The sequence below is a fragment of the Salmo trutta genome, unplaced genomic scaffold, assembly GCF_901001165.1.
Source record: "Salmo trutta unplaced genomic scaffold, fSalTru1.1, whole genome shotgun sequence".
NCBI classification, from domain to species: Eukaryota; Metazoa; Chordata; class Actinopteri; order Salmoniformes; family Salmonidae; genus Salmo; species Salmo trutta.
This window is the reverse complement of record NW_021823456.1, coordinates 252,053-276,578: the sequence shown is the minus strand read 5'-3', so window position 1 is coordinate 276,578 and position 24,526 is coordinate 252,053. Positions and strand designations below refer to the sequence as shown.

Below are 24,526 nucleotides of genomic sequence, written 5' to 3'. Positions count from 1 at the left end.
AGCTAAGCCAGCCAGCGACGAGGCGGCCTAGCTAAGCCAGCCAGGGACGGGGCGGCCTAGCCAGCCAGGGACGGGGCGGCCTTGTTTGTTTGTATTAATTATAGGCATTTAAAAGCTTTTTCTGTTAAATTTGACATCACTAATGTCTTGCTGTTTCCTCCAGATACCATCCCAGTATCGTCCTCAACAGACTGGCAGGCAGCGTTCGGCTTCGGCTCATCCAAACAACAGACGTCAGAAGATGACCTGGGATTTGATCCCTTCGACATCACCCGTAAAGCCCTGGAGGACCTGATAGAGAAGGAGCTCAGCATTCAGGACAGCCTCCCGTCCCTCTCCATCTCCCCAGGTCCCTTCCCCCCCCACCACCACTCACTCCTCTCCTCTGTACCCACCAAAGCTGGTTCTGGTCCCCCTGGAGAGCTGATACCCCGTAACCACTTCTTCTCTGGGCTGAACTCTGGTCTCTCTAGTAATCACTGCTTCTCCCAGATGCATCAACACCACCAACACCCTCAACAACGGGCTGTCTATAACTCCTTCAGCTTCCCCGGACAGCTGCCATCATCATCATCGTCCTCGTCTTCATCACAGACCAGCCGTCACCCCTGGATGACGTCCTCCACGGCTGTAGGCTCGGCCCCGACGCGCAATAACTTCACGACGCACTTCGGCGGCAACCTTACGGTGTCACAACACAGCAGCTTCCTGGACCGGATGCTGCCCAGTATGCGTCACCACAGTACAGGGCTGGGAGGCATCGCCATGACAGGTAATACATACCATAATAATGTATACAGTGCATTCAGAAAGTATTAAGACACCTTGACTTTTTCCACATTTTGTTACGGTACAACCTTATTCTAAAATGGATTTAAAAAAATAAATTCCTCATCAATCGACAAACAATACCCCATAATGACATCACAATACCCCATAATGACATCACAATACCCCATAATGACATCACAATACCCCATAATGACAAAGCAAAAACAGGTTTTTAGAAATGTTTGCTAATTTATTAAAAATAAGAGAACTGATATCACATTTCCATAAGTATTCAGACCCTTTACTCAGTACTCAGTACTCAGCCTCGAGTCTTCTTGTCCATGACGCTACAAGCTTGGCACACCTGTATTTGGGGAGTTTCTCCCATTCTTCTCTGCAGATCCACTCAAGCTCTGTCAGGTTGGATGGGGAGCGTCGCTGCACAGATATTTTCAGGTCTTTCCAGAGATGTTCAATCAGGTTCAAGTCCGGACATTCGGAGACTTGTCCCAAAGCCACTCCTGTGCTGTCTTTGCTGTGTGCTTAGGGTCGTTGTCCTGTTGTAAGGTGAACCTTCGCCCCAGTCTGAGGTCCTGAGCGCTCTGGAGCAGGTTTTCATCAAGGATCTCTCTGTACTTTGCTCCGTTCATCTTTCCCTCGATCCTGACTAGTCTCCCACTCCCTGCCGCTGAAAAACATCCCCACAGCATAATGCTGCCACCACCATGCTTCACCATAGGGATGGTGCCAAGTTTCCTTTGGCATTCAGGCCAAAGCATTCAAATCATCTTCAATCAGTAGAATTTACCACAGGTGGACTCCAATCAAGTTGTAGAAACATCTCAAGGATAATCAATGGAAATAGGATTCACCTGACCTCAATTTCAAGGGTCTGAATGCTTATGTAAATAAGGTATTTCTGTTTTTGATTTTTAATACATTCGCATAAATTTCCTTTTTTTGCTTTGTAATTATGGGGTATTGTGTGTAGATTGCTGACGATTTTGTATTTATTTAATCAATTTCAGAATAAGGCTGTAACGTAACAAAATGTGGAAAAAGTCAAGGGGGTCTGATTACTTCCTGAAGATGTGTGTCTATATTGCATCATGAGTGGAGAGTTAACATGATACAGTCCAGACTCCCAGTGGAGAGTTAACATGATACAGTCCAGACTCCCAGTGGAGAGTTAACATGATACAGTCCAGACTCCCAGTGGAGAGTTAACATGATACAGTCCAGACTCCCAGTGGAGAGCTAACATGATACAGTCCAGACTCCCAGTGGAGAGTTAACATGATACAGTCCAGACTCCCAGTGGAGAGTTAACATGATACAGTCCAGACTCCCAGTGGAGAGTTAACATGATACAGTCCAGACTCCCAGTGGAGAGTTAACATGATACAGTCCAGACTCCCAGTGGAGAGCTAACATGATACAGTCCAGACTCCCAGTCCAGACTCCCAGTGGAGATTTAACATGATACAGTCCAGACTCCCAGTCCAGACTCCCAGTGGAGATTTAACATGATACAGTCCAGACTCCCAGTGGAGATTTAACATGATACAGTCCAGACTCCCAGTGGAGAGTTAACATGATACAGTCCAGACTCCCAGTCCAGACTCCCAGTGGAGAGTTAACATGATACAGTCCAGACTCCCAGTCCAGACTCCCAGTGGAGATTTAACATGATACAGTCCAGACTCCCAGTACAGACTAAGTGAGAAGGACTCGGGGATAATGTATGAAATATAGTCAGCGAGGAGGACTTGGGGATAATGTGTGGAATATAGTCAGCGAGGAGGACTTGGGGATAATGTATGAAATATAGTTAGCGAGGAGGACTTGGGGATAATGTATGAAATATAGTCAATGAGGAGGACTTGGGGATAATGTATGAAATATAGTCAGCGAGGAGGACTTGGGGATAATGTGTGGAATATAGTCAGTGAGAAGGACTTGGGGATAATGTATGAAATATAGTCAGTGAGAAGGACTTGGGGATAATGTATGAAATATAGTCAATGAGGAGGACTTGGCGATAATGTATGAAATATAGTCAGCGAGGAGGACTTGGGGATAATGTGTGAAATATACAGTAGTATAGATGCATGTAATGAGATATACTTTTAGTCAATAAGCATCCAGAATCCAAACTAGCCATTTTATAATGGAGACATGGAACGCTGCCAGTGGTAGCTATGACTGGAAAAAGCCCAACCCTGCAGCTCTTTGTTTGTTTGTTTGTTTTTTTGTCCAAACAATCCCATGAGGTCATTGAATTGCATTGCATTGTGGGTAAGTTACAGGTAATACATGAGCGAGAGAACCACTGGGTGGCAGCACATGGTTACCCTTGTGTAGTGTAGTGTAGTGTAGTGTAGTGTAGTGTAGTGTAGTGTAGTGTAGTGTAGTGTAGTGTAGTGTAGTGTAGTGGCTGGAATGACCATCAGAATAGAACAGACTGACCCAGTCAGCCAACAGTATAGAAGATGTCATAGGATGTTAATGCCAGGGTCATATGTACAGTTTATGTATCACTGTTTGGGTACATAGCTTTGAAATAACGTATAGCAAATTGATCAAAGAATCTAATGCCTATGGTTAGGTCGTTGAGCTGCTACCATTGACTGCAAACCATTTTACAATCCATCTTTCTCTCTGACTGACAGACAACTAAATCCTCCCAGGACCAGTCAGATCTGTCTGACCTGAACAACCTCTTCCTGTGTGAAGAACAGAAACAAACACGTTTAGCAGAGCACCTCCCCTCTCGCTCCTCATTCGTCCACCAGCTCTTTATTCGGCTGTTGCTGACCCACCTCTGCTCTCTGGATGGCTGCCCAGAAAACATGATCAACTGTCATTGGCCAGTTCCTCTCTTAACCCCGCCCCCCAGACTGAGCCTAGGGCTGTGCGTCAAATAGCACTTGTTCCCTATATAGTGTAGAACAACTTCTGACCAGGTCGTTTGGGGTCAGCCCTGGTTTTGGGTCATTCATCCTGTGAGGCTGACAAGTGAGTGCGGCTCCTCTTTGCTTTTCTGTTTACCTCAGCAGCTCCTCTGCTCTCCTCTGCTCCTCTCCCCTTCTCCACTCTCCTCCCTTCCGATCTCCTCCTCCTCCACCTCTGCTCAGCTCCTCTGCTCTCCCCTGCTCCTCTCCCCTGCTCCTCTCCCCTTCTCCTCTCCTCCTCTGCTCTCCTCTGCTGCTCTCCTCCGCTCCTCTTCCCTTCTACTCTCTCCTCTCTCTCCTCCCCTTCTGATCTCTCCTCTACTCTCCCCTCCTCTCCTCTCCTCCCAAATACGTCAGTCAGGGAGACTGAGGCCAAGCACTCTCCCTCTCCTTCCCTGACTTCTCTGGCCCTCCGCTGATGGAGAGATGTGAGCCCAGATTGAGGTCTAAATCTTAAAGTATGTTTTTGGTCAGGACACGACACATCACCTCAAAAACACTCAGAGTGTATCCCGTATAGCACGCTATTCCCTACAGCGAGTCAGAAACAGCCAGAGTGTATCCCGTATAGCACGCTATTCCCTACAGCGACTCAGAAACACCCAGAGTGTATCCTGTATAGCACCCTATTCCCTACAGCGACTCAGAAACACCCAGAGTGTATCCTGTATAGCACGCTATTCCCTACAGCGACTCAGAAACACCCCTTGTATCCCATATAGCACGCTATTCCCTACAGCGACTCAGAAACACCCAGAGTGTATCCCGTATAGCACCCTATTCCCTACAGCGACTCAGAAACAGCCAGAGTGTATCCCATATAGCACGCTATTCCCTACAGCGACTCAGAAACACCCAGAGTGTATCCCGTATAGCACGCTATTCCCTACAGCGACTCAGAAACAGCCAGAGTGTATCCCGTATAGCACCCTATTCCCTACAGCGACTCAGAAACACCCAGAGTGTATCCTATATAGCACGCTATTCCCTACAGCGACTCAGAAACACCCCTTGTATCCCATATAGCACGCTATTCCCTACAGCGACTCAGAAACACCCAGAGTGTATCCCGTATAGCACCCTATTCCCTACAGGGACACAAACAACCTAAGTGTATGTAAACGTCCGACTTCAACTGTAGGTAGGGGTGAAGTGACTATGCATAGATAATAAACAGTGAGTAGCAGCATTGTAAAAAAAACAGGGAGATCAATGTAAATAATCCGGTGGCCATTTGATTAATTGTTCAGCAGTGTTATGGGGGTAGAAGCTTTTAAGGATGCTTTTGGTCCCAGATTTGGTGCTCCGGTACAGCTTGCCGTGCGGTAGCATAGAACATTTGTGGGTTCGATTACAGGCTCAAAATGGCCAGAAACAAATAACTTTCTTCTGAAACTCGTCAGTCTATTCTTGTTCTGAGAAATGAAGGCTATTCCATGCGAGAAATTGCCTACAAACTGAAGATCTCATACAATGCTGTGTACTACTCCCTTCACAGAACAGCGCAATCTGGCTCTAACCAGAATAGAAAGAGGAGTGGGACAACTGAGCAAGAGGACAAAGTACATTAGAGTGTCTAGTTTGAGAAACAGACGACTCACAAGTCCTCAACTGACAGCTTCATTAAATAGTACCCGCAAAACACCAGTCTCAACATCAACAGTGAAGAGGCGACTCCGGGATGCTGGCCTTCTATGCAGAGTTCCTCTGTCCAGTGTGTGTTATTTTGCCCATCTTAATCTTTTATTTTTATTGGCCAGTCTGAGATTTGGCTTTTTCTTTGCAACTCTGTTTAGAAGGCCAGCATCCCGGAGTCGCCTCTTCACTGTTGATGTTGAGACTGGTGTTTTGCGGTTACTATTTAATGAAGCTTTCTCAAACTATACACTAATGTACTTGTCCTCCTGCTCAGTTTTGTGGGTACTATTTAATGAAGCTGCCAGATACTCAACTGGTATAAAGAAGGCCAGTTTTATTGCTTCTTTGTACGCCTATGTAGATATTCAATAAAAAATCTGCCGTTTCCAGCTACAATAGTCATTTACATTAACAATGTCTACACTGTATTTCTGATCAGTTTGATGTTATTTTAACGGACATTTTTTTTCTTTCAAAAACAAGGACATTTCTAGGTGACCCCAAGCTTTTAAACAGTAGTGTAGGTCCATGATGGCAGGAAGCTTGGCCCCAGTGATATACTGGGCCGTACGCACTACCCTATGTAGAGCCTTACGATCAGATGCCGAGCTGTTGCCATACCAGGCGGTGATGCAACCGGTCAGGATGCTCTCAATGGTGCAGCTGTAGAACTTTTTGAGGATCTGAGGACCCATGCCAAATCTTTTCAGTCTCCTCAGGGTGGAAAATGTGTTGTCGTGCCCCCTTCACGACTGTTTTGATGTGTTTGAACCATGATAGTTTGTTGGTGACGTGGACACCAGAGAACTTGAAACTCTCAACCCGGGAGAACAGGAGGGGACTAAGCACGCACCCCTGAGGGGATCCAGTGTTGAGGATCAGCGTAGCAGACGTGTTGTTACCTACCCTTACCACCTGGGGGTGGCCCGTCAGGAAATCCAGGATCCAGTTGCAGAGGGAGGTGTTTAGTCCCAGGGTCCTTAGCTTAGTGATGAGCTTTATAGGCACTATGGTGTTTAACGCTGAGCTGTAGTCAATGAACCCTCGTTCTCACATAGGTGTTCCTTTTGTCTAGGTGGGAAAGGGCAGTGTGGAGTGCGATTGAGATTGCATCATCTGTGGATCTGTTGGGACGGTATGCAAATTAGAGTGGGTCTAGGGTATCCGGGAGGATGCTGTTGATGTGATCCATGACCAGCCTTTCAAAGAACTTCATGGTCCACTGACGTGAGTACTACGGGGTGGTAATCATTTAGGCAGGTTATCTTCACTTCCTTGGGCACAGGGACTATGGTGGTCTGCTTGAAACATGTAGGTATTACAGATTCAGTCAGGGAGAGGTTGAAATTGTCAGTGAAGACACTTGCCAGTTGGTCCATGCATGCTTTGAGTACACGTCCTGGTAATCCGTCTGGCCCTGCGGCTTTGTGAATGTTGACCTGTTTAAAGGTCTTGCTCACATCGGCTACCGAGAGCGTTATCACACAGTCGTCCTTAACAGCTGGTGCTGTTATGCATGCTTCAGTGTTGCTTGCCTCGATGCGAGCATAAAAGGCATTTAGTTCGTCTGGTAGGCTTGCGTCAATGGGCAGCTCGCGGCTGGGTTTCGCTTTTGTTGTCCGTAATAGTTTTCAAGCCCTGCCACACCCAACAAGCATCAGAGCCATTGTAGTAGGATTCAATCTTAATCCTGTATTGACTGTTTGCTTGTTTGATGATTCGTCTGAGGGCATAGCGGGATTTCTTATAAGCATCCGGATTAGTGTCCCACTCCTTGAAAGCGGCAGCTCTAGCCTTTAGCTCAGTGCGAATGTTGCCTGTAATCCATGGCTTCTGGTTGGGATATGTACGTACGGTCACTGTGGGGACGACGTCGTTGATGGACTTATTGGCCTAGCTGATCAGAATCAGTTTTTCCCCAACAAAAGGGGTTTATTATAGACAGAAATACTCCTCACTTTCATCAGCTGTCCTGGTGGCTTGTCTCTGACAATCCCACATGAAGCCGGATGTGGCGTACACGTGGTCTGCGGTTGTGAGGCCGGTTGGACGTACTGCCAAATTCTGTAAAACAACGTTGGAGTTGGCTTATGATAAAGAAATCAACATTCAAATCTCTGGCAACAGCTCTGGTGGACATTCCTACAGTCAGCATGCCAATTGCACGCTCCCTCAACTTGAGACCTCTGTTGAGGGAGCGTTGTGACAAAACTGCATATTTTAGTGGCCTTTTATTGTCCCCAGCATAAGGTGCACCTGTGTAATGATCATGCTGATTTCTATGGTTATATTTTGGCTAGGCTACTTTGAAACAAGGTAAGACATGCTTTGTAAACTATAAGACAACCAGGTTTTAAACGGTTAAGTTGATGGTCAAAATGCTGACCCCTTCTACTCAGTTTCAAGGTGGGCGACGTGCTCTGTGCGACCAGGCACTGGCCTTCACTCTCTGGTCTTGAGACCGTCTAATCCGAACCAATGGTGCCTGGAGTACGTCAACAGAATCAAGCCTTTAGAAATTATTGTTATCCTTCGTTATATTTGTCAAACATGACTGGCCTATATTTATGTACTGAGGTGAATATACCACATCCAGACACTGAGCTGAATATACCACATCCAGACACTGAGCTGAATATACCACATCCAGATACTGAGGTGAATATACCACATCCAGACACTGAGGTGAATATACCACATCCAGATACTGAGGTGAATATACCACATCCAGACACTGAGATGAATATACCACATCCAGACACTGAGATGAATATACCACATCCAGACACTGAGGTAAATATACCACATCCAGTCACTGAGATGAATATACCACATCCAGACACTGAGGTAAATATACCACATCCAGACACTGAGGTGAATATACCACACTGAGGTGAATATACCACACTGAGCTGAATATACCACATCCAGACACTGAGGTGAATATACCACATCCAGTCACTGAGATGAATATACCACATCCAGTCACTGAGATGAATATACCACATCCAGACACTGAGGTAAATATACCACATCCAGTCACTGAGATGAATATACCACATCCAGTCACTGAGGTGAATATACCACATCCAGACACTGAGGTGAATATACCACATCCAGATACTGAGGTGAATATACCACACTGAGGTGAATATACCACATCCAGACACTGAGGTGAATATACCACACTGAGGTGAATATACCACACTGAGGTGAATATACCACATCCAGACACTGAGGTGAATATACCACATCCAGACACTGAGGTGAATATACCACATCCAGACACTGAGGTGAATATACCACATCCAGACACTGAGGTGAATATACCACACTGAGGTGAATATACCACATCCAGACACTGAGCTGAATATACCACATCCAGACACTGAGCTGAATATACCACATCCAGACACTGAGGTGAATATACCACATCCAGACACTGAGGTGAATATACCACATCCAGACACTGAGGTAAATATACCACATCCAGTCACTGAGATGAATATACCACATCCAGTCACTGAGATGAATATACCACATCCAGTCACTGAGGTGAATATCCCATCCTCCATCCCTCTATCTGTACTGCCCATCCTCCATCTGTACAGCCCATCCTCCATCCCTCTATCTGTACTGCCCATCCTCCATCTGTACTGCCCATCCCTCCATCTGTACAGCCCATCCTCCATCTGTACAGCCCATCCTCCATCCCTCCATCTGTACAGCCCATCCTCCATCCCTCCATCTGTACAGCCCATCCTCCATCCCTCCATCTGTACAGCCCATCCTCCATCCCTCCATCTGTACAGCCCATCCTCCATCCCTCCATCTGTACAGCCCATCGTCCATCCCTCCATCTGTACAGTCCATCCTCCATCCCTCCATCTGTACAGTCCATCCTCCATCCCTCCATCTGTACAGCCCATCCTCCATCCCTCCATCTGTACAGCCCATCCTCCATCCCTCCATCTGTACAGCCCATCCTCCATCTGTACTGCCCATCCTCCATCTGTACAGCCCATCCTCCATCCCTCCATCTGTACAGCCCATCCTCCATCCCTCCATCTGTACAGCCCATCCTCCATCCCTCCATCTGTACAGCCCATCCTCCATCTGTACTGCCCATCCTCCATCTGTACTGCTTATCCTCCATCCCTCTATCTGTACTGCCCATCCTCCATCCCTCCATCTGTACAGCCCATCCTCCATCTGTACTGCCCATCCTCCATCTGTACTGCCCATCCTCCATCTGTACAGCCCATCCTCCATCTGTACTGCCCATCCCTCCATCTGTACAGCCCATCCTCCATCCCTCCATCTGTACAGCCCATCCTCCATCCCTCCATCTGTACAGCCCATCGTCCATCCCTCCATCTGTACAGCCCATCCTCCATCTGTACTGCCCATCCTCCATCCCTCCATCTGTACAGCCCATCCTCCATCCCTCCATCTGTACAGCCCATCCTCCATCTCTCCATCTGTACAGCCCATCCTCCATCTCTCCATCTGTACAGCCCATCCTCCATCCCTCCATCTGTACAGCCCATCCCTCCATCTGTACAGCCCATCCTCCATCTCTACAGCCCATCCTCCATCCCTCCATCTGTACAGCCCATCCTCCATCTCTACAGCCCATCCTCCATCCCTCCATCTGTACTGCCCATCCTCCATCTGTACAGCCCATCCTCCATCCCTCCATCTGTACAGCCCATCCTCCATCCCTCCATCTGTACAGCCCATCCTCCATCCCTCCAACAGTCTCCATTTTGAAGGCAGGTGCTTTTGGATTGACAGTCTCTCATTGTTGTGGTAGTTGGTGTGCAGTGTTGTATGTTGCGTGTGCTCTGACTATCAAGTCATAGTTCACAGCGAGCCACTGAGCTTTTTGGCAGACATTACTACCCTCCCTCCCAACTCCCCAAATCCCCCCCAGCCCATTTTACAACAGCATTATTGTAGATGAATGTTTATAAGGGGTCAGTTCTCTCTCTGTCCTCTGTGTTGTGTTTGCTACAGACAGAGAGTTCTATGACACCTTCTTGTCGTCCTTCTCCTGGATGCTGTCTGCCTCGCTCCACTCTGAGGTGTTCCCTGAGATGGCCTGTCTGATGGCCTGTCTGCCTCGCTCCACTCTGAGGTGTTCCCTGAGATGGCCTGTCTGATGGCCTGTCTGGCTCTCTGGTTCCCTGAGATGGCCTGTCTGATGGCCTGTCTGGCTCTCTGGTTCCCTGAGATGGCCTGTCTGATGGCCTGTCTGCCTCGCTCCACTCTGAGGTGTTCCCTGAGATGGCCTGTCTGCCTCGCTCCACTCTGAGGTGTTCCCTGAGATGGCCTGTCTGATGGCCTGTCTGGCTCTCTGGTTCCCTGAGATGGCCTGTCTGATGGCCTGTCTGCCTCGCTCCACTCTGAGGTGTTCCCTGAGATGGCCTGTCTGGCTCTCTGGTTCCCTGAGATGGCCTGTCTGATGGCCTGTCTGGCTCTCTGGTTCCCTGAGATGGCCTGTCTGATGGCCTGTCTGGCTCTCTGGTTCCCTGAGATGGTCTCTGGCATGAGGATAAAGCCTCATTAACTTTTTGTGAAATATGTTCAATGTCTCCTCCCTCCCTCACCCCTGTCTCCTCACCCCTGTCTCCTCCCTCCCTCACCCCTGTCTCCTCACCCCTGTCTCCTCCCTCCTCACCCCTGTCTCCTCACCCCCGTCTCCTCCCTCCTCACCCCTGTCTCCTCCCCTGTCTCCTCCCTCCTCACCCCTGTCTCCTCCTCCCTCACCCCCGTCTCGTCCCTCCTCACCCCCGTCTCGTCCCTCCTCACCCCCGTCTCGTCCCTCCTCACCCCCGTCTCGTCCCTCCTCACCCGTCTCCTGTCTCCTCCCTCCTCCTTTCTCACCCCTGTCTCCTTCTTCTGTCTCTCTCGCTCGCTCTTTCTCTCGTTGTCTCTCGCTCTGTCTCTCTCCGCTCTCTGTGTAATGTTGTGCTGTATAGATATGGAGGAGATTTCTTAGTGTGTTTGTCTTTTTAATAAGTAGAGTAATTTCGTTGGATTCACATTTTGGTAAACGTTTTAGTAGCCTAAATGCTATATGGGAAGGGTGTGGTGTGTTGCCATTTGGTGGCCAGTCAAAAATATTACGATTTTGATTAGAGTGTAAATGTGTTTATATATTTGTTAGGTATTTTATTAGGATCCCCATTAGCTGTTGCAAAAGCAGCAGCTACTCTTCCTGGGGTCCAAGGAGTGCATGTTGAATTGAATTGACCTCGATAGCGTTTTGAGAAGCGTCATCTTTGACTCTCCCGCCCGCTGTGGTCTGAGCTGCTTGTATCTCTGTGTTCTGTATGTTTGTGTGCAGCAGAAAGCAGCAGTGGTGTTGTCAGGGATTCACTAGAACAGCATAGAAACATTAAAGAGAGCCAGGACGCCCTTAAAGCCCTACTGCCAAACATCAACTCCTCCTCCTCCTCTTCGTCCAGTGTTCACCACATGGGGGCACCGATGGGCTTCGGGCCGGGGGCCAGGTCAGTTTCGGGACCAAGGTCTGGTGGGCCGGGGGGCATGTCACATAGCCTTAGCTGGGTCGGGAGCTATGGGACGGGCACGACCAGCTGGATGGATCCAGCCATCATCACAGGTAACTGTAGCCACGCACTAGTTAGAAACCAATAGGCCTGTAGCCTGATCTGTAGCCAGGCACTAGTTAGAAACCAATAGGCCTGTAGCCTGATCTGGAGCCTGTAGCCAGGCACTAGTTAGAAACCAATAGGCCTGTAGTATGATCTGTAACCAGGCACTAGTTAGAAACCAATAGGCCTGTAGTATGATCTGTAGCCAGGCACTAGTTACAAACCAATAGGCCTGTAGTATGATCTGTAGCCAGGCACTAGTTACAAACCAATAGGCCTGTAGTAGGATCTGTAGCCAGGCACTAGTTAGAAACCAGTAGGCCTGTAGCATGATCTGTAGCCAGGCACTAGTTAGAAACCAATAGGCCTGTAGCATGATCTGGAGCCTGTAGCCAGGCACTAGTTAGAAACCAATAGGCCTGTAGTATGATCTGGAGCCTGTAGCCAGGCACTAGTTAGAAACCAATAGGCCTGTAGCCTGATCTGTAGCCAGACACTAGTTAGAAACCAATAGGCCTGTAGCATGATCTGTAGCCAGACACTAGTTAGAAACCAATAGGCCTGTAGCATGATCTGTAGCCAGACACTAGTTAGAAACCAATAGGCCTGTAGCATGATCTGTAGCCAGACACTAGTTAGAAACCAATAGGCATGTAGCATGATCTGTAGCCTGTAGCCAGGCTCTTGTTAGAAACCAATAGGCCTGTAGCATGATCTGGAGCCTGTAGCCAGGCACTAGTTAGAAACCAATAGGCCTGTAGCATGATCTGTAGACTGTAGCCAGGCACTAGTTAGAAACCAATAGGCCTGTAGTATGATCTGTAGCCAGGCTCTAGTTAGAAACCAATAGGCCTGTAGCATGATCTGGAGCCTGTAGCCAGGCACTAGTTAGAAACCAATAGGCCTGTAGCATGATCTGTAGCCAGGCACTAGTTAGAAACCAATAGGCCTGTAGTATGATCTGTAGCCAGGCACTAGTTACAAACCAATAGGCCTGTAGCATGATCTGTAGCCTGTAGCCTGGCACTAGTTAGAAACCAATTGGCCTGTAGTATGATCTGTAGCCAGGCTCTAGTTAGAAACCAATAGGCCTGTAGTATGATCTGTAGCCAGACACTAGTTAGAAACCAATAGGCCTGTAGTATGATCTGTAGCCAGGCTCTAGTTAGAATCCAATAGGCCTGTAGCCTGATCTGTAGCCAGGCACTAGTTAGAAACCAATAGGCCTGTAGCCAGGCTCTAGTTAGAAACCAATAGGCCTGTAGCATGATCTGTAGCCTGTAGCCAGGCACTAGTTAGAACCCAATAGGCCTGTAGCATGATCTGTAGCCTGTAGCCAGGCACTAGTTAGAACCCAATAGGCCTGTAGCATGATCTGTAGGCTGTAGCCAGGCACTAGTTAGAAACCAATAGGCCTGTAGTATGATCTGTAGCCAGGCTCCAGTTAGAAACCAATAGGCCTATAGCATGATCTGTAGCCTGTAGCCAGGTACTAGTTAGAAACCAATAGGCCTGTAGCATGATCTGTAGCCTGTAGCCAAGCACTAGTTAGAAACCAATAGGCCTGTAGCATGATCTGTAGCCAGGCTCTAGTTAGAAACCAATAGGCCTGTAGTATGATCTGTAGCCAGGCTCTAGTTAGAAACCAATAGGCCTGTAGCATGATCTGTAGCCAGGCTCTAGTTAGAAACCAATAGGCCTGTAGCATGATCTGTAGCCAGGCTCTAGTTAGAAACCAATAGGCCTGTAGCATGATCTGCAGTCCGGCACTAGTTAGAAACCAATAGGCCTGTAGCCTGATCTGTAGCCAGGCTCTAGTTAGAAACCAATAGGCCTGTAGCCTGATCTGTAGCCAGGCTCTAGTTAGAAACCAATAGGCCTGTAGCATGATCTGGAGCCTGTAACCACTAGAAACTAACCATTAACGTCGCTCAAGTGTAGTTGGGACTTGGTGTGGTGCGTCTATGGTTTGAAGTGTTGGATTGATGTCAACTCTTTGCTAATTGGTTAGAGGGACATTTGCATTCCTTTACTTCCAAATTCCAATGGCCCTTTAAATAATTGTGTTGTTTGCTGTTGGTGGAAGTGGCTCACTAATTGTCAGTTGGAGTTTTACCACTAACACAGTGCAGGATCAGATTGAGCGTCATATTGCTCATGTAATGTGTTAATGTTGGTGGGAAAGACTAACCGCTTTGTCTGCTGTGTGGCACCGGTCCTAAACACGCCTTTATTAGTGTGTTAGCTGAGGTCAAACTGTGTACTTTGCTATATTCATCTTTGCCTCCATCCTGACTAGTCTCCCAGTCACTGCCCGCTGAAAAACATCCCCACAGCATGATGCTGCCACCACCATGCTTCACCGTAGGGATGGTGCCAGGTTTCCTCCAGGCATGAAGCTTGGCATTCAGGTCAAAGAGGTCAATCTTAGTTTCATCAGACCAGAGAATCTTGTTTCTCATGGTCTGAGTTCTTTAGGTGCCTTTTGCAAATTCCAAGCAGGCTGTCATGTGCCTTTTACTGAGGAATGGCTTCCGTCGGGCCACTCTACCATAGAGGCCTAATTGGTGGAGTGCTGCAGAGATGGTTGTCCTTCTGGAAGGTTCTCCCATCTCCACAGAGGAACTCTGGAGCTCTGTCAGAGTGACCATCGGGTTCTTGGTCACCTCCCTGACGAAGGCCCTTCTCCCCCTGATTTCTCAGTTTGGCCGGTCAATAGAATTTACCACAGGTGGACTCCAATCAAGTTGTAGAAACATCTGAAGGATGATCAATGGAAACAGGATGCACCTGAACCCAATTTACAGTCTCATAGCAAAGGGTCTGAATCCTTATGTAAATACGTTTTTAAATTTTTTTTATTATTAATTTGCAAAAAAATCCTGTTCGCTTTGTCATTATGGGTTATTGTGATCTCATTATGGGGTATTGTGTGTAGATTGAGGAGAAAATGTATTTAATCAATTTTAGAATAAGGCTGTAACATAACAAAATGTGGAAAAAGTCAAGGGGTCTGAATACTTTTCGATTGCACTGTATGTAGTGTTTTGGGCAGGGCAGAGATAATCAAGCCAGGGCTTGCTTGGCAGATGTAGGCCCAGGATTTGGGTTTGTCAGAAACAACCACTAGTCTACATGTAATCTGAGATTAAATGTATTCTGACACGTAATCCCAGCATATTGCCATGTCAGAATATGTAGGTCTATTCTTAATTGTTATCCGTTATTATGAGAGGCTGTGTATGGAATGGAAAAGAAGGGAAATATACAATTTTACATCTGCTGTTATTTCTGTTTAGAGTGCAGAGTTGTTACTACAAATGATAGAACACAAATGCCATAAAGAAAAGATAATTTCCTTATGGCATTGCGTTATGCTATACATCCAGCTGGACTCCCTGCCTGACTTGCATGGTGTGTTGCTCCTTGCATCGGATGTATGTCCCAAATGGCTACCTGTGTAGTGCACCAGCTCTGGTCAAAAGTAGTGCGCTACATAGGGAATACGGTGCCAATTTGGGACACACACTGAGTGTGCTCAGCATCTACCCCAGACATCATCTATCGTCCGGGGGTTCAGATCAGGGGAGTGTAACGTCTGGTCTCCTCCCTGGCATGGAGCATTCTACATCCCCTAGGGGAGACAATGGTGCTCCTAACACACGCCTCCTTACAGCTGCACGTCTCTTCTTCAGCTCTTTCCACGCTTTCATTTCTGTCTCTGTCTCTATCGCCCGCTCTCTCTCTCTCTGTCTGTGTCTCTCTCTCTGTCTGTGTCTCTCTCTCTCTGTCTGTGTCTCTCTCTCTGTCTGTGTCTCTGTCTGTGTCTCTCTCTCTGTCTGTGTCTCTCTCTCTGTCTGTGTCTCTCTCTCTCTGTCTGTGTCTCTCTCTCTCTGTCTGTGTCTCTCTCTCTCTGTCTGTGTCTCTCTCTCTCTGTCTGTGTCTCTCTCTCTGTCTGTGTCTCTCTCTCTGTCTGTGTCTCTCTCTCTGTCTGTGTCTCTCTCTCTGTCTGTGTCTCTCTCTCTGTCTGTGTCTCTCTCTCTGTCTGTCTCTCTCTGTCTGTGTCTCTCTCTCTGTCTGTGTCTCTCTCTCTGTCTGTCTCTCTCTGTCTGTGTCTCTCTCTCTGTCTGTGTCTCTCTCTCTGTCTGTGTGTCTCTCTCTTTCTCTCTCTCTCTCTTTCTCTCTCTCTCTCTCTCTCTCTCTCTGAGTTTATGTAATGATGTCTTTTTCTCCTTCCTCCCTCCTTCCATCCACTGTTAGATACTGTTCCCTCCTTCCTCCCTCCTTCCATCCACTGTTAGATACTGTTCCCTCCTTCCTCCCTCCTTCCATCCACTGTTAGATACTGGTCCCTCCTTCCTCCCTCCTTCCATCCACTGTTAGATACTGTTCCCTCCTTCCTCCCTCCTTCCATCACTGTTAGAAACTGTTCCCTCCCTCCTCCTCCTTCCATCCACTGTTAGATACTGTTCCCTCCTTCCTCCCTCCTTCCATCACTGTTAGATACTGTTCCCTCCTTCCATCCACTGTTAGAAACTGTTCCCTCCCTCCTCCTCCTTCCATCCACTGTTAGATACTGTTCCCTCCTTCCTCCCTCCTTCCATCACTGTTAGATACTGTTCCCTCCTTCCATCCACTGTTAGATACTGTTCCCTCCTTCCTTCCTCCTTCCATCCACTGTTAGATACTGTTCCCTCCTTCCTCCCTCCTTCCATCCACTGTTAGATACTGTTCCCTCCTTCCATCCACTGTTAGATACTGTTCCCTCCTTCCTCCCTCCTTCCATCACTGTTAGATACTGTTCCCTCCTTCCTCCCTCCTTCCATCACTGTTAGATACTGTTCCCTCCTTCCTCCCTCCTTCCATCCACTGTTAGATACTGTTCCCTCCTTCCTCCCTCCTTCCATCCACTGTTAGATACTGTTCTGTTTAGAACATCTATTCCTGATGTGCATAAAAGCACAGACATTATCAGAGACCTGTATCTTTTGACTGTGAGGATAGTGTGTCCTGACTGAAGCTCTCTCTATACTACCATAATGTCTGGTCTGCTCTGGTGGCAACCCAATGGTCTCAGTAAAAGACCATGGGAATTAGATTGTCCAATAGGGCTGTTCTCTTCACCCCTGTAGTACATAACAGCCTGGAAACAATGCTGAATCAATGGCAGTAAAACAGGGTTATTGCCAATTGGACATCGACCAATCAATGCACTCCATCTAGAGTCCCATCCAATCAATTTGCTTCGTCTAAGATAACATCCAATCACAAGCGGGGCAGAAGACATCATCAATCCGATAAGAAACGGTTATCGTGGTCCGAATGGCACCCTTTTCCCTCTGGGCCCTGGTCTATAGTAGTGTTCTATATAGGGCCCTGGTCTATAGTAGTGTTCTATATAGGGCCCTGGTCTATAGTAGTGTTCTATATAGGGTCCTGGTCTATAGTAGTGTTCTATATAGGGCCCTGGTCTATAGTAGTGTTCTATATAGGGTCCTGGTCTATAGTAGTGTTCTATATAGGGTCCTGGTCTATAGTAGTGTTCTATATAGGGCCCTGGTCTATAGTAGTGTTCTATATAGGGCCCTGGTCTATAGTAGTGTTCTATATAGAGCCCTGGTCTATAGTAGTGTTCTATATAGAGCCCTGGTCTATAGTAGTGTTCTATATAGGGTCCCGGTCTATAGTAGTGTTCTATATAGGGCCCCGGTCTATAGTAGTGTTCTACATAGGGCCCCGGTCTATAGTAGTGCTCTTTATAGGGCCCTGGTCTATAGTAGTGTTCTATATAGAGCCCAGCCCTGGTCTATAGTAGTGTTCTATATAGAGCCCTGGTCTATAGTAGTGTTCTATATAGGGCCCTGGTCTATAGCAGTGTTCTATATAGAGCCCTGGTCTATAGTAGTGTTCTATATAGGGCCCAGGTCTATAGTAGTGGTCTTTATAGGGCCCTGGTCTATAGTAGTGTTCTATATAGGGCCGCTCTATAGTAGTGTTCTATATAGGGCCCTGGTCTATAGTAGTGTTCTATATAGAGCCCTGGTCTATAGTAGTGTTCTATATAGGGCCCTGGTCTATAGTAGTGTTCTATATAGGGCCCTGGTCTATAGTAGTGTTCTATATAGGGTCCCGGTCTATAGTAGTGTTCTTTATAGGGCCCTGGTCTATAGTAGTGTTCTATATAGAGCCCTGGTCTATAGTAGTGTTCTATATAGGGCCCTGGTCTATAGTAGTGTTCTATATAGAGCCCTGGTCTATAGTAGTGTTCTATATAGGGTCCCTCTATAGTAGTGTTCTATATAGGGCCCTGGTCTATAGCAGTGTTCTATATAGGGCCCAGGTCTATAGTAGTGGTCTTTATAGGGCCCTGGTCTATAGTAGTGGTCTTTATAGGGCCCTGGTCTATAGTAGTGTTCTATATAGAGCCCTGGTCTATAGTAGTGTTCTATATAGGGCCCAGGTCTATAGTAGTGCTCTATATAGGGCCCTGGTCTATAGCAGTGTTCTATATAGAGCCCTGGTCTATAGTAGTGTTCTATATAGAGCCCTGGTCTATAGTAGTGTTCTATATAGAGCCCTGGTCTATAGTAGTGTTCTATATAGGGCCCTGGTCTATAGTAGTGTTCTATATAGGGCCCTGGTCTATAGTAGTGCTCTATATAGGGCCCTGGTCTATAGTAGTGTTCTATATAGGGTCCTGGTCTATAGTAGTGTTCTATATAGAGCCCTGGTCTATAGTAGTGTTCTATATAGGGCCCTGGTCTATAGTAGTGCTCTATATAGGGCCCAGGTCTATAGTAGTGCTCTATATAGGGCCCTGGTCTATAGTAGTGTTCTATATAGAGCCCTGGTCTATAGTAGTGCTCTATATAGGGCCCAGGTCTATAGTAGTGCTCTATATAGGGCCCTGGTCTATAGTAGTGCTCTATATAGGGCCCTGGTCTATAGTAGTGTTCTATATAGGGCCCTGGTCTATAGTAGTGCTCTATATAGGGCCCTGGTCTATAGTAGTGTTCTATATAGGGTCCTGGTCTATAGTAGTGTTCTATATAGAGCCCTGGTCTATAGTAGTGTTCTATATAGGGCCCTGGTCTATAGTAGTGCTCTATATAGGGCCCAGGTCTATAGTAGTGCTCTATATAGGGCCCTGGTCTATAGTAGTGTTCTATATAGGGCCCTGGTCTATAGTAGTGTTCTATATAGGGCCCTGGTCTATAGTAGTGCTCTATATAGGGCCCTGGTCTATAGTAGTGTTCTATATAGGGTCCTGGTCTATAGTAGTGTTCTATATAGGGCCCTGGTCTATAGTAGTGTTCTATATAGGGCCCTGGTCTATAGTAGTGTTCTATATAGGGTCCTGGTCTATAGTAGTGCTCTATATAGGGCCCAGGTCTATAGTAGTGTTCTATATAGGGCCCTGGTCTATAGTAGTGCTCTATATAGGGCCCTGGTCTATAGTAGTGTTCTATATAGGGCCCTGGTCTATAGTAGTGTTCTATATAGGGCCCTGGTCTATAGTAGTGTTCTATATAGGGCCCTGGTCTATAGTAGTGGTCTATATAGGGCCCTGGTCTATAGTAGTGTTCTATATAGGGCCCTGGTCTATAGTAGTGTTCTATATAGGGCCTCTCTATAGTAGTGTTCTATATAGGGCCCAGGTCTATAGTAGTGCTCTATATAGGGCCCTGGTCTATAGTAGTGTTCTATATAGGGCCCTGGTCTATAGTAGTGTTCTATATAGGGCCCTGGTCTATAGTAGTGTTCTATATAGGGCCCTGGTCTATAGTAGTGTTCTATATAGGGCCTCTCTATAGTAGTGTTCTATATAGGGCCCAGGTCTATAGTAGTGTTCTATATAGGGCCCTGGTCTACAGTAGTGTTCTATATAGGGCCCTGGTCTATAGTAGTGTTCTATATAGGGCCCTGGTCTATAGTAGTGCTCTATATAGAGCCCTGGTCTATAGTAGTGTTCTATATAGGGCCCTGGTCTATAGTAGTGTTCTATATAGGGCCCTGGTCTATAGTAGTGCTCTATATAGGGCCCTGGTCTATAGTAGTGTTCTATATAGAGCCCTGGTCTATAGTAGTGTTCTATATAGGGCCCTGGTCTATAGTAGTGTTCTATATAGGGCCCTGGTCTATAGTAGTGTTCTATATAGGGCCTCTCTATAGTAGTGTTCTATATAGGGCCCAGGTCTATAGTAGTGCTCTATATAGGGCCCTGGTCTATAGTAGTGTTCTATATAGGGCCCTGGTCTATAGTAGTGTTCTATATAGGGCCCTGGTCTATAGTAGTGTTCTATATAGGGCCCTGGTCTATAGTAGTGTTCTATATAGGGCCTCTCTATAGTAGTGTTCTATATAGGGCCCAGGTCTATAGTAGTGTTCTATATAGGGCCCTGGTCTACAGTAGTGTTCTATATAGGGCCCTGGTCTATAGTAGTGTTCTATATAGGGCCCTGGTCTATAGTAGTGCTCTATATAGAGCCCTGGTCTATAGTAGTGTTCTATATAGGGCCCTGGTCTATAGTAGTGTTCTATATAGGGCCCTGGTCTATAGTAGTGCTCTATATAGGGCCCTGGTCTATAGTAGTGCAGAACTTCCCAGACAGGAAGTGGCTAACGCTTGCTGTTAGGTCTAAAGGGTTTTTGTCGTATTAGTAAGTCATGGCTCCAGACAGACAGGTCCTCTCCACAGAGGATTTCTCCTCTCTAACGGCTAATAATGTAATGGTGGCCAATCATTCTGGCTGTCTGTCTCTGTGTGGTTTTAATAGCAGGCTCTCTTGTCAGCCAGCCAGGCCCAGCTCTCCTATCTGTATCTGTCCTGTCGGAGGCAGGCAGCCTGGTTAGTGAAGAGGATCCTGGGTCTGTCAGTGTTGACATCCTAGGAGTTATTGTCCTCCCTGAGTTTTGTCAGTTGGACTTCAGACTTGTTCTGTACTGTGGTTCTTATTAACTCTTCTTTCTCTCTTTCTCTCTCTTTCTCTCTCTTTCTCTCTCGCTCTCTCTCGCTCTCTCTCGCTCTCTCTCGCTCTCTCTCGCTCTCTCTCGCTCTCTCTCGCTCTCTCTCGCTCACTCTCTTGCTCACCTGCTCACTCTCTCGCTCGCTCACTCTCTCGCTCACTCTCTCGCTCACTCTCTCGCTCACTCTCTCGCTCACTCTCTCGCTCTCTCTCTCTCTCTCGCTCTCTCTCTCTCTCTCTCTCGCTCTCTCTCTCTCTCTCTCGCTCTCGCTCTCTCTCGCTCTCTCTCGCTCTCTCTCGCTCTCTCTCGCTCGCTCTCTCTCGCTCGCTCTCTCTCGCTCACTCTCTTGCTCACCTGCTCGCTCACTCTCTTGCTCACCTGCTCGCTCACTCTCTCGCTCACTCTCTCGCTCACTCTCTCGCTCACTCTCTCGCGCTCTCTCTCTCTCTCTCTCTCTCTCTCTCTCTCTCTCTCTCTCTCTCTCTCTCTCTCTCTCTCTCTCTCTCTCTCTCCAGGTTTCCCATCATCAGCAGGCAACAGTTTGGACTCCCTCCAGGATGACAACCCTCCCCACTGGCTCAAGTCCCTTCAGGTCCTTACAGAGATGGATGCTGCGTCTCTCCCCAGCTCCACTGCTAACCCAACCCCCCAGCAGCCCAACTCACACAGCGGCCAGGTCCCCCCTCACCACAGACCCAGCTGGGCTCCCTACCCACCCCCATCCACAGCCTCTCACAACCCCCACCCAGCCAGTCAATTCCACTCTCCACCTCCAGGCTTCCAGACGACTTTCAGATCCCCGGCTCAGACACCCACAGAGCTGCTACTGAGCGCCGGCGTGGACCGCCACTAGGGAGCGATGATGTGAAGTGGACTTCTGATTCCCGTCTTTAAATCCCCCACAGAAACACAAATTAAACCGAATCAGATCTAATTAACAAAAAAACAATAAGATATATTGTTCTTCCTGGTGAGCTGGTTTTCTGATCTTGTGTTCCCTCTTGGTTATGTTGAGTTGTTTCAGTTGGTCTATAGAAGCAAACTACTATCCTAGCTACACTGTCTACCTGGCCCTGTCTCCTGTCTGTCTGTCTCCGTCTGTCTGTCTCCTGTCTGTCTCCTGTCTGTCTCCTGTCTGTCTCCCTCCTTCTGTCTCCTGTCTGTCTCCCTCCTTCTGTCTCCTGTCTGTCTCTGTCTGTCTGTCTGTGTCTGTTTCTATGGCAGCATCAGGGACAGCACCATCGGGATTTGACGACAGCAAGTTAAGAGGCATTTGAAGATGTCAAAACCAAGATATTGGTGAATGATCCAGATATTAAAATATTGTGTTATATCACAAATATAACTGAACGTAGGGGAAATAAAACCATGTTTGACAGGATGGATGCTACGGTAGTGAGTTGTCTGGTTGACTGAAATGAAATGAGTTCCTTCAAAGCTACAAATCAGATCTATCTCAAACGGGACCCTGTTACCTATATAGTTCACTACTTCCTAGACCCATGGGGCTCTGGTCTAAAGCAGTGCCCTACATAGGTTTTGAGTGCCGTTTGGGATGCATCCCTCACCTCCATCTGTTTATACGCAGCTTCCTGCCAGACCCCGAGATGTACGCTTCTGATTCGCAGAAATCGGGTACATCACACTTGGTTTTGGCAGAACAATGATTACTTTGATCCAATGGGTAGTGCTTCCTTTTGCTCTATGGAAGGCCAGGCACCACACCCTTAATCATATCACAATCAACTTACCGGTTGAACGTGGACACAAATATAATACTTTTTAATATAATTTTCTCCTGGAAATATTCTATTGACATATGCAAATTAGGTGATATTTCGTTAAAAATGCACATATTTGCATATCACGCAAATACATTTTTGTGGACATCGGGTTAAGTCAGCCTAAATATTTGTATTTCATTTTGTTAAGACACTCCAGGGCTGGATTTATACATAGCAGATTGTGAATTAATACTTTTTACATCTTTCTATCTGTAAAATACTAAAATGCATTTTTCTTTCAGAAGAAAATGTAATCTAGAATAAAAATTTGACAACATGTCAACAATTCCATATGTATAAGTCCGGGAAAATACGTCTAAGGAAAACCACACACCATTTGGTGAACGCTGATGCTTCTGAGGATGAGGAAAAGGAGTTTGACTGTCGGGAAGTGGCAGTTAGACAAGTACACAACATTTACACTGCCAAACACAGTGCCAGTCAAAAGTTTGGACACATCTTGTCATTCAAAGGTTTTTCTTTATTTATTTTTTACTATTTTCTACATTGTAAAATAATAGTGAAGACATCGAAACTATGAAAATAGCACACATGCAAAATCATGTCGTAACCAAAACACTGTTAAACAAATCAAAATATATTTTATATTTGAGATTCTTTAAAGTAGCCACTTTTTTGTTGTCTTGATGACAGCTTTGCACGCTCTTGGCGTTCTCTCAACCCACGAATGAGTAGGCGTGTCTAAACGTTTGACTGGTACTGTATTTAGACCCAATCACAATCTCTTCAAATGAAGTTACTAAATATAGTCCAGTTTGTTACATTGTCTATTCAGTTGGTTTTTAAATGATGGATGTCCATTTAACAGTGGGTACCATTCATGGCATTTTTATGACAGTGGTATTATTTAACAAGACAAGCCAGTTAAAAACAAATTCTTATTTACAATGACGGCCTACCCCAGGCCAAACTCAATTGTGAACCTCCCTATAGGACTCCCAATCACGTCAGGATGTGATTCAGCCTGGATTCGAACCAGGTACTGTAATGATGCCTCTTGCACTGAGATGCAGTGCCTTAGACCACTCGGGAGCTATCAAAATTGATAATTACATGCAAAAATGTCACTATGCCTGTGGTGCCTGGCATCAATTTGTCCAGATCAAAGCTAAAAAAAGGGAAATGGATAGATTAAACATAACGCTAAGCCTCTCACTCTGCAGGTGTAGTGAAAGCTAAGCCTCTCACTCTGCAGGTGTAGTGAAAGCTAAGCCTCTTACTGCAGGTGTAGTGAAAGCTAAGCCTCTTACTGCAGGTGTAGTGAAAGCTAAGCCTCTTACTGCAGGTGTAGTGAAAGCTAAGCCTCTCACTCTGCAGGTGTAGTGAAAGCTAAGCCTCTTACTGCAGGTGTAGTGAAAGCTAAGCCTCTCACTCTGCAGGTGTAGTGAAAGCTAAGCCTCTTACTGCACGTGTAGTGAAAGCTAAGCCTCTTACTGCAGGTGTAGTGAAAGCTAAGCCTCTCACTCTGCAGGTGTAGTGAAAGCTAAGCCTCTTACTCTGCAGGTGTAGTGAAAGCTAAGCCTCTCACTCTGCAGGTGTAGTGAAAGCTAAGCCTCTCACTCTGCAGGTGTAGTGAAAGCTAAGCCTCTTACTGCAGGTGTAGTGAAAGCTAAGCCTCTTACTGCAGGTGTAGTGAAAGCTAAGCCTCACTCTGCAGGTGTAGTGAAAGCTAAGCCTCTCACTCTGCAGGTGTAGTGAAAGCTAAGCCTCTCACTCTGCAGGTGTAGTGAAAGCTAAGCCTCTCACTCTGCAGGTGTAGTGAAAGCTA

At 46.8% G+C, this 24,526-nt stretch overlaps 1 protein-coding gene across 1 annotated transcript in view; it reads left to right on the top strand.

Annotated features, from left to right (window-relative positions):
• Positions 1–22,343, top strand: part of LOC115191033 (CCR4-NOT transcription complex subunit 4) — a 33,651-nt gene extending 11,308 nt beyond the window's left edge. Inside the window, exons 4-5 of the mRNA XM_029749035.1 lie at positions 164–772; positions 21,469–22,343. Coding sequence (XP_029604895.1) covers positions 164–772; positions 21,469–21,806 — 947 coding nt within the window. The 3' untranslated portion in view covers positions 21,807–22,343. The remainder of the gene's footprint in view (positions 1–163; positions 773–21,468) is intronic.
• The last annotated feature ends 2,183 nt before the right edge of the window (positions 22,344–24,526 follow it).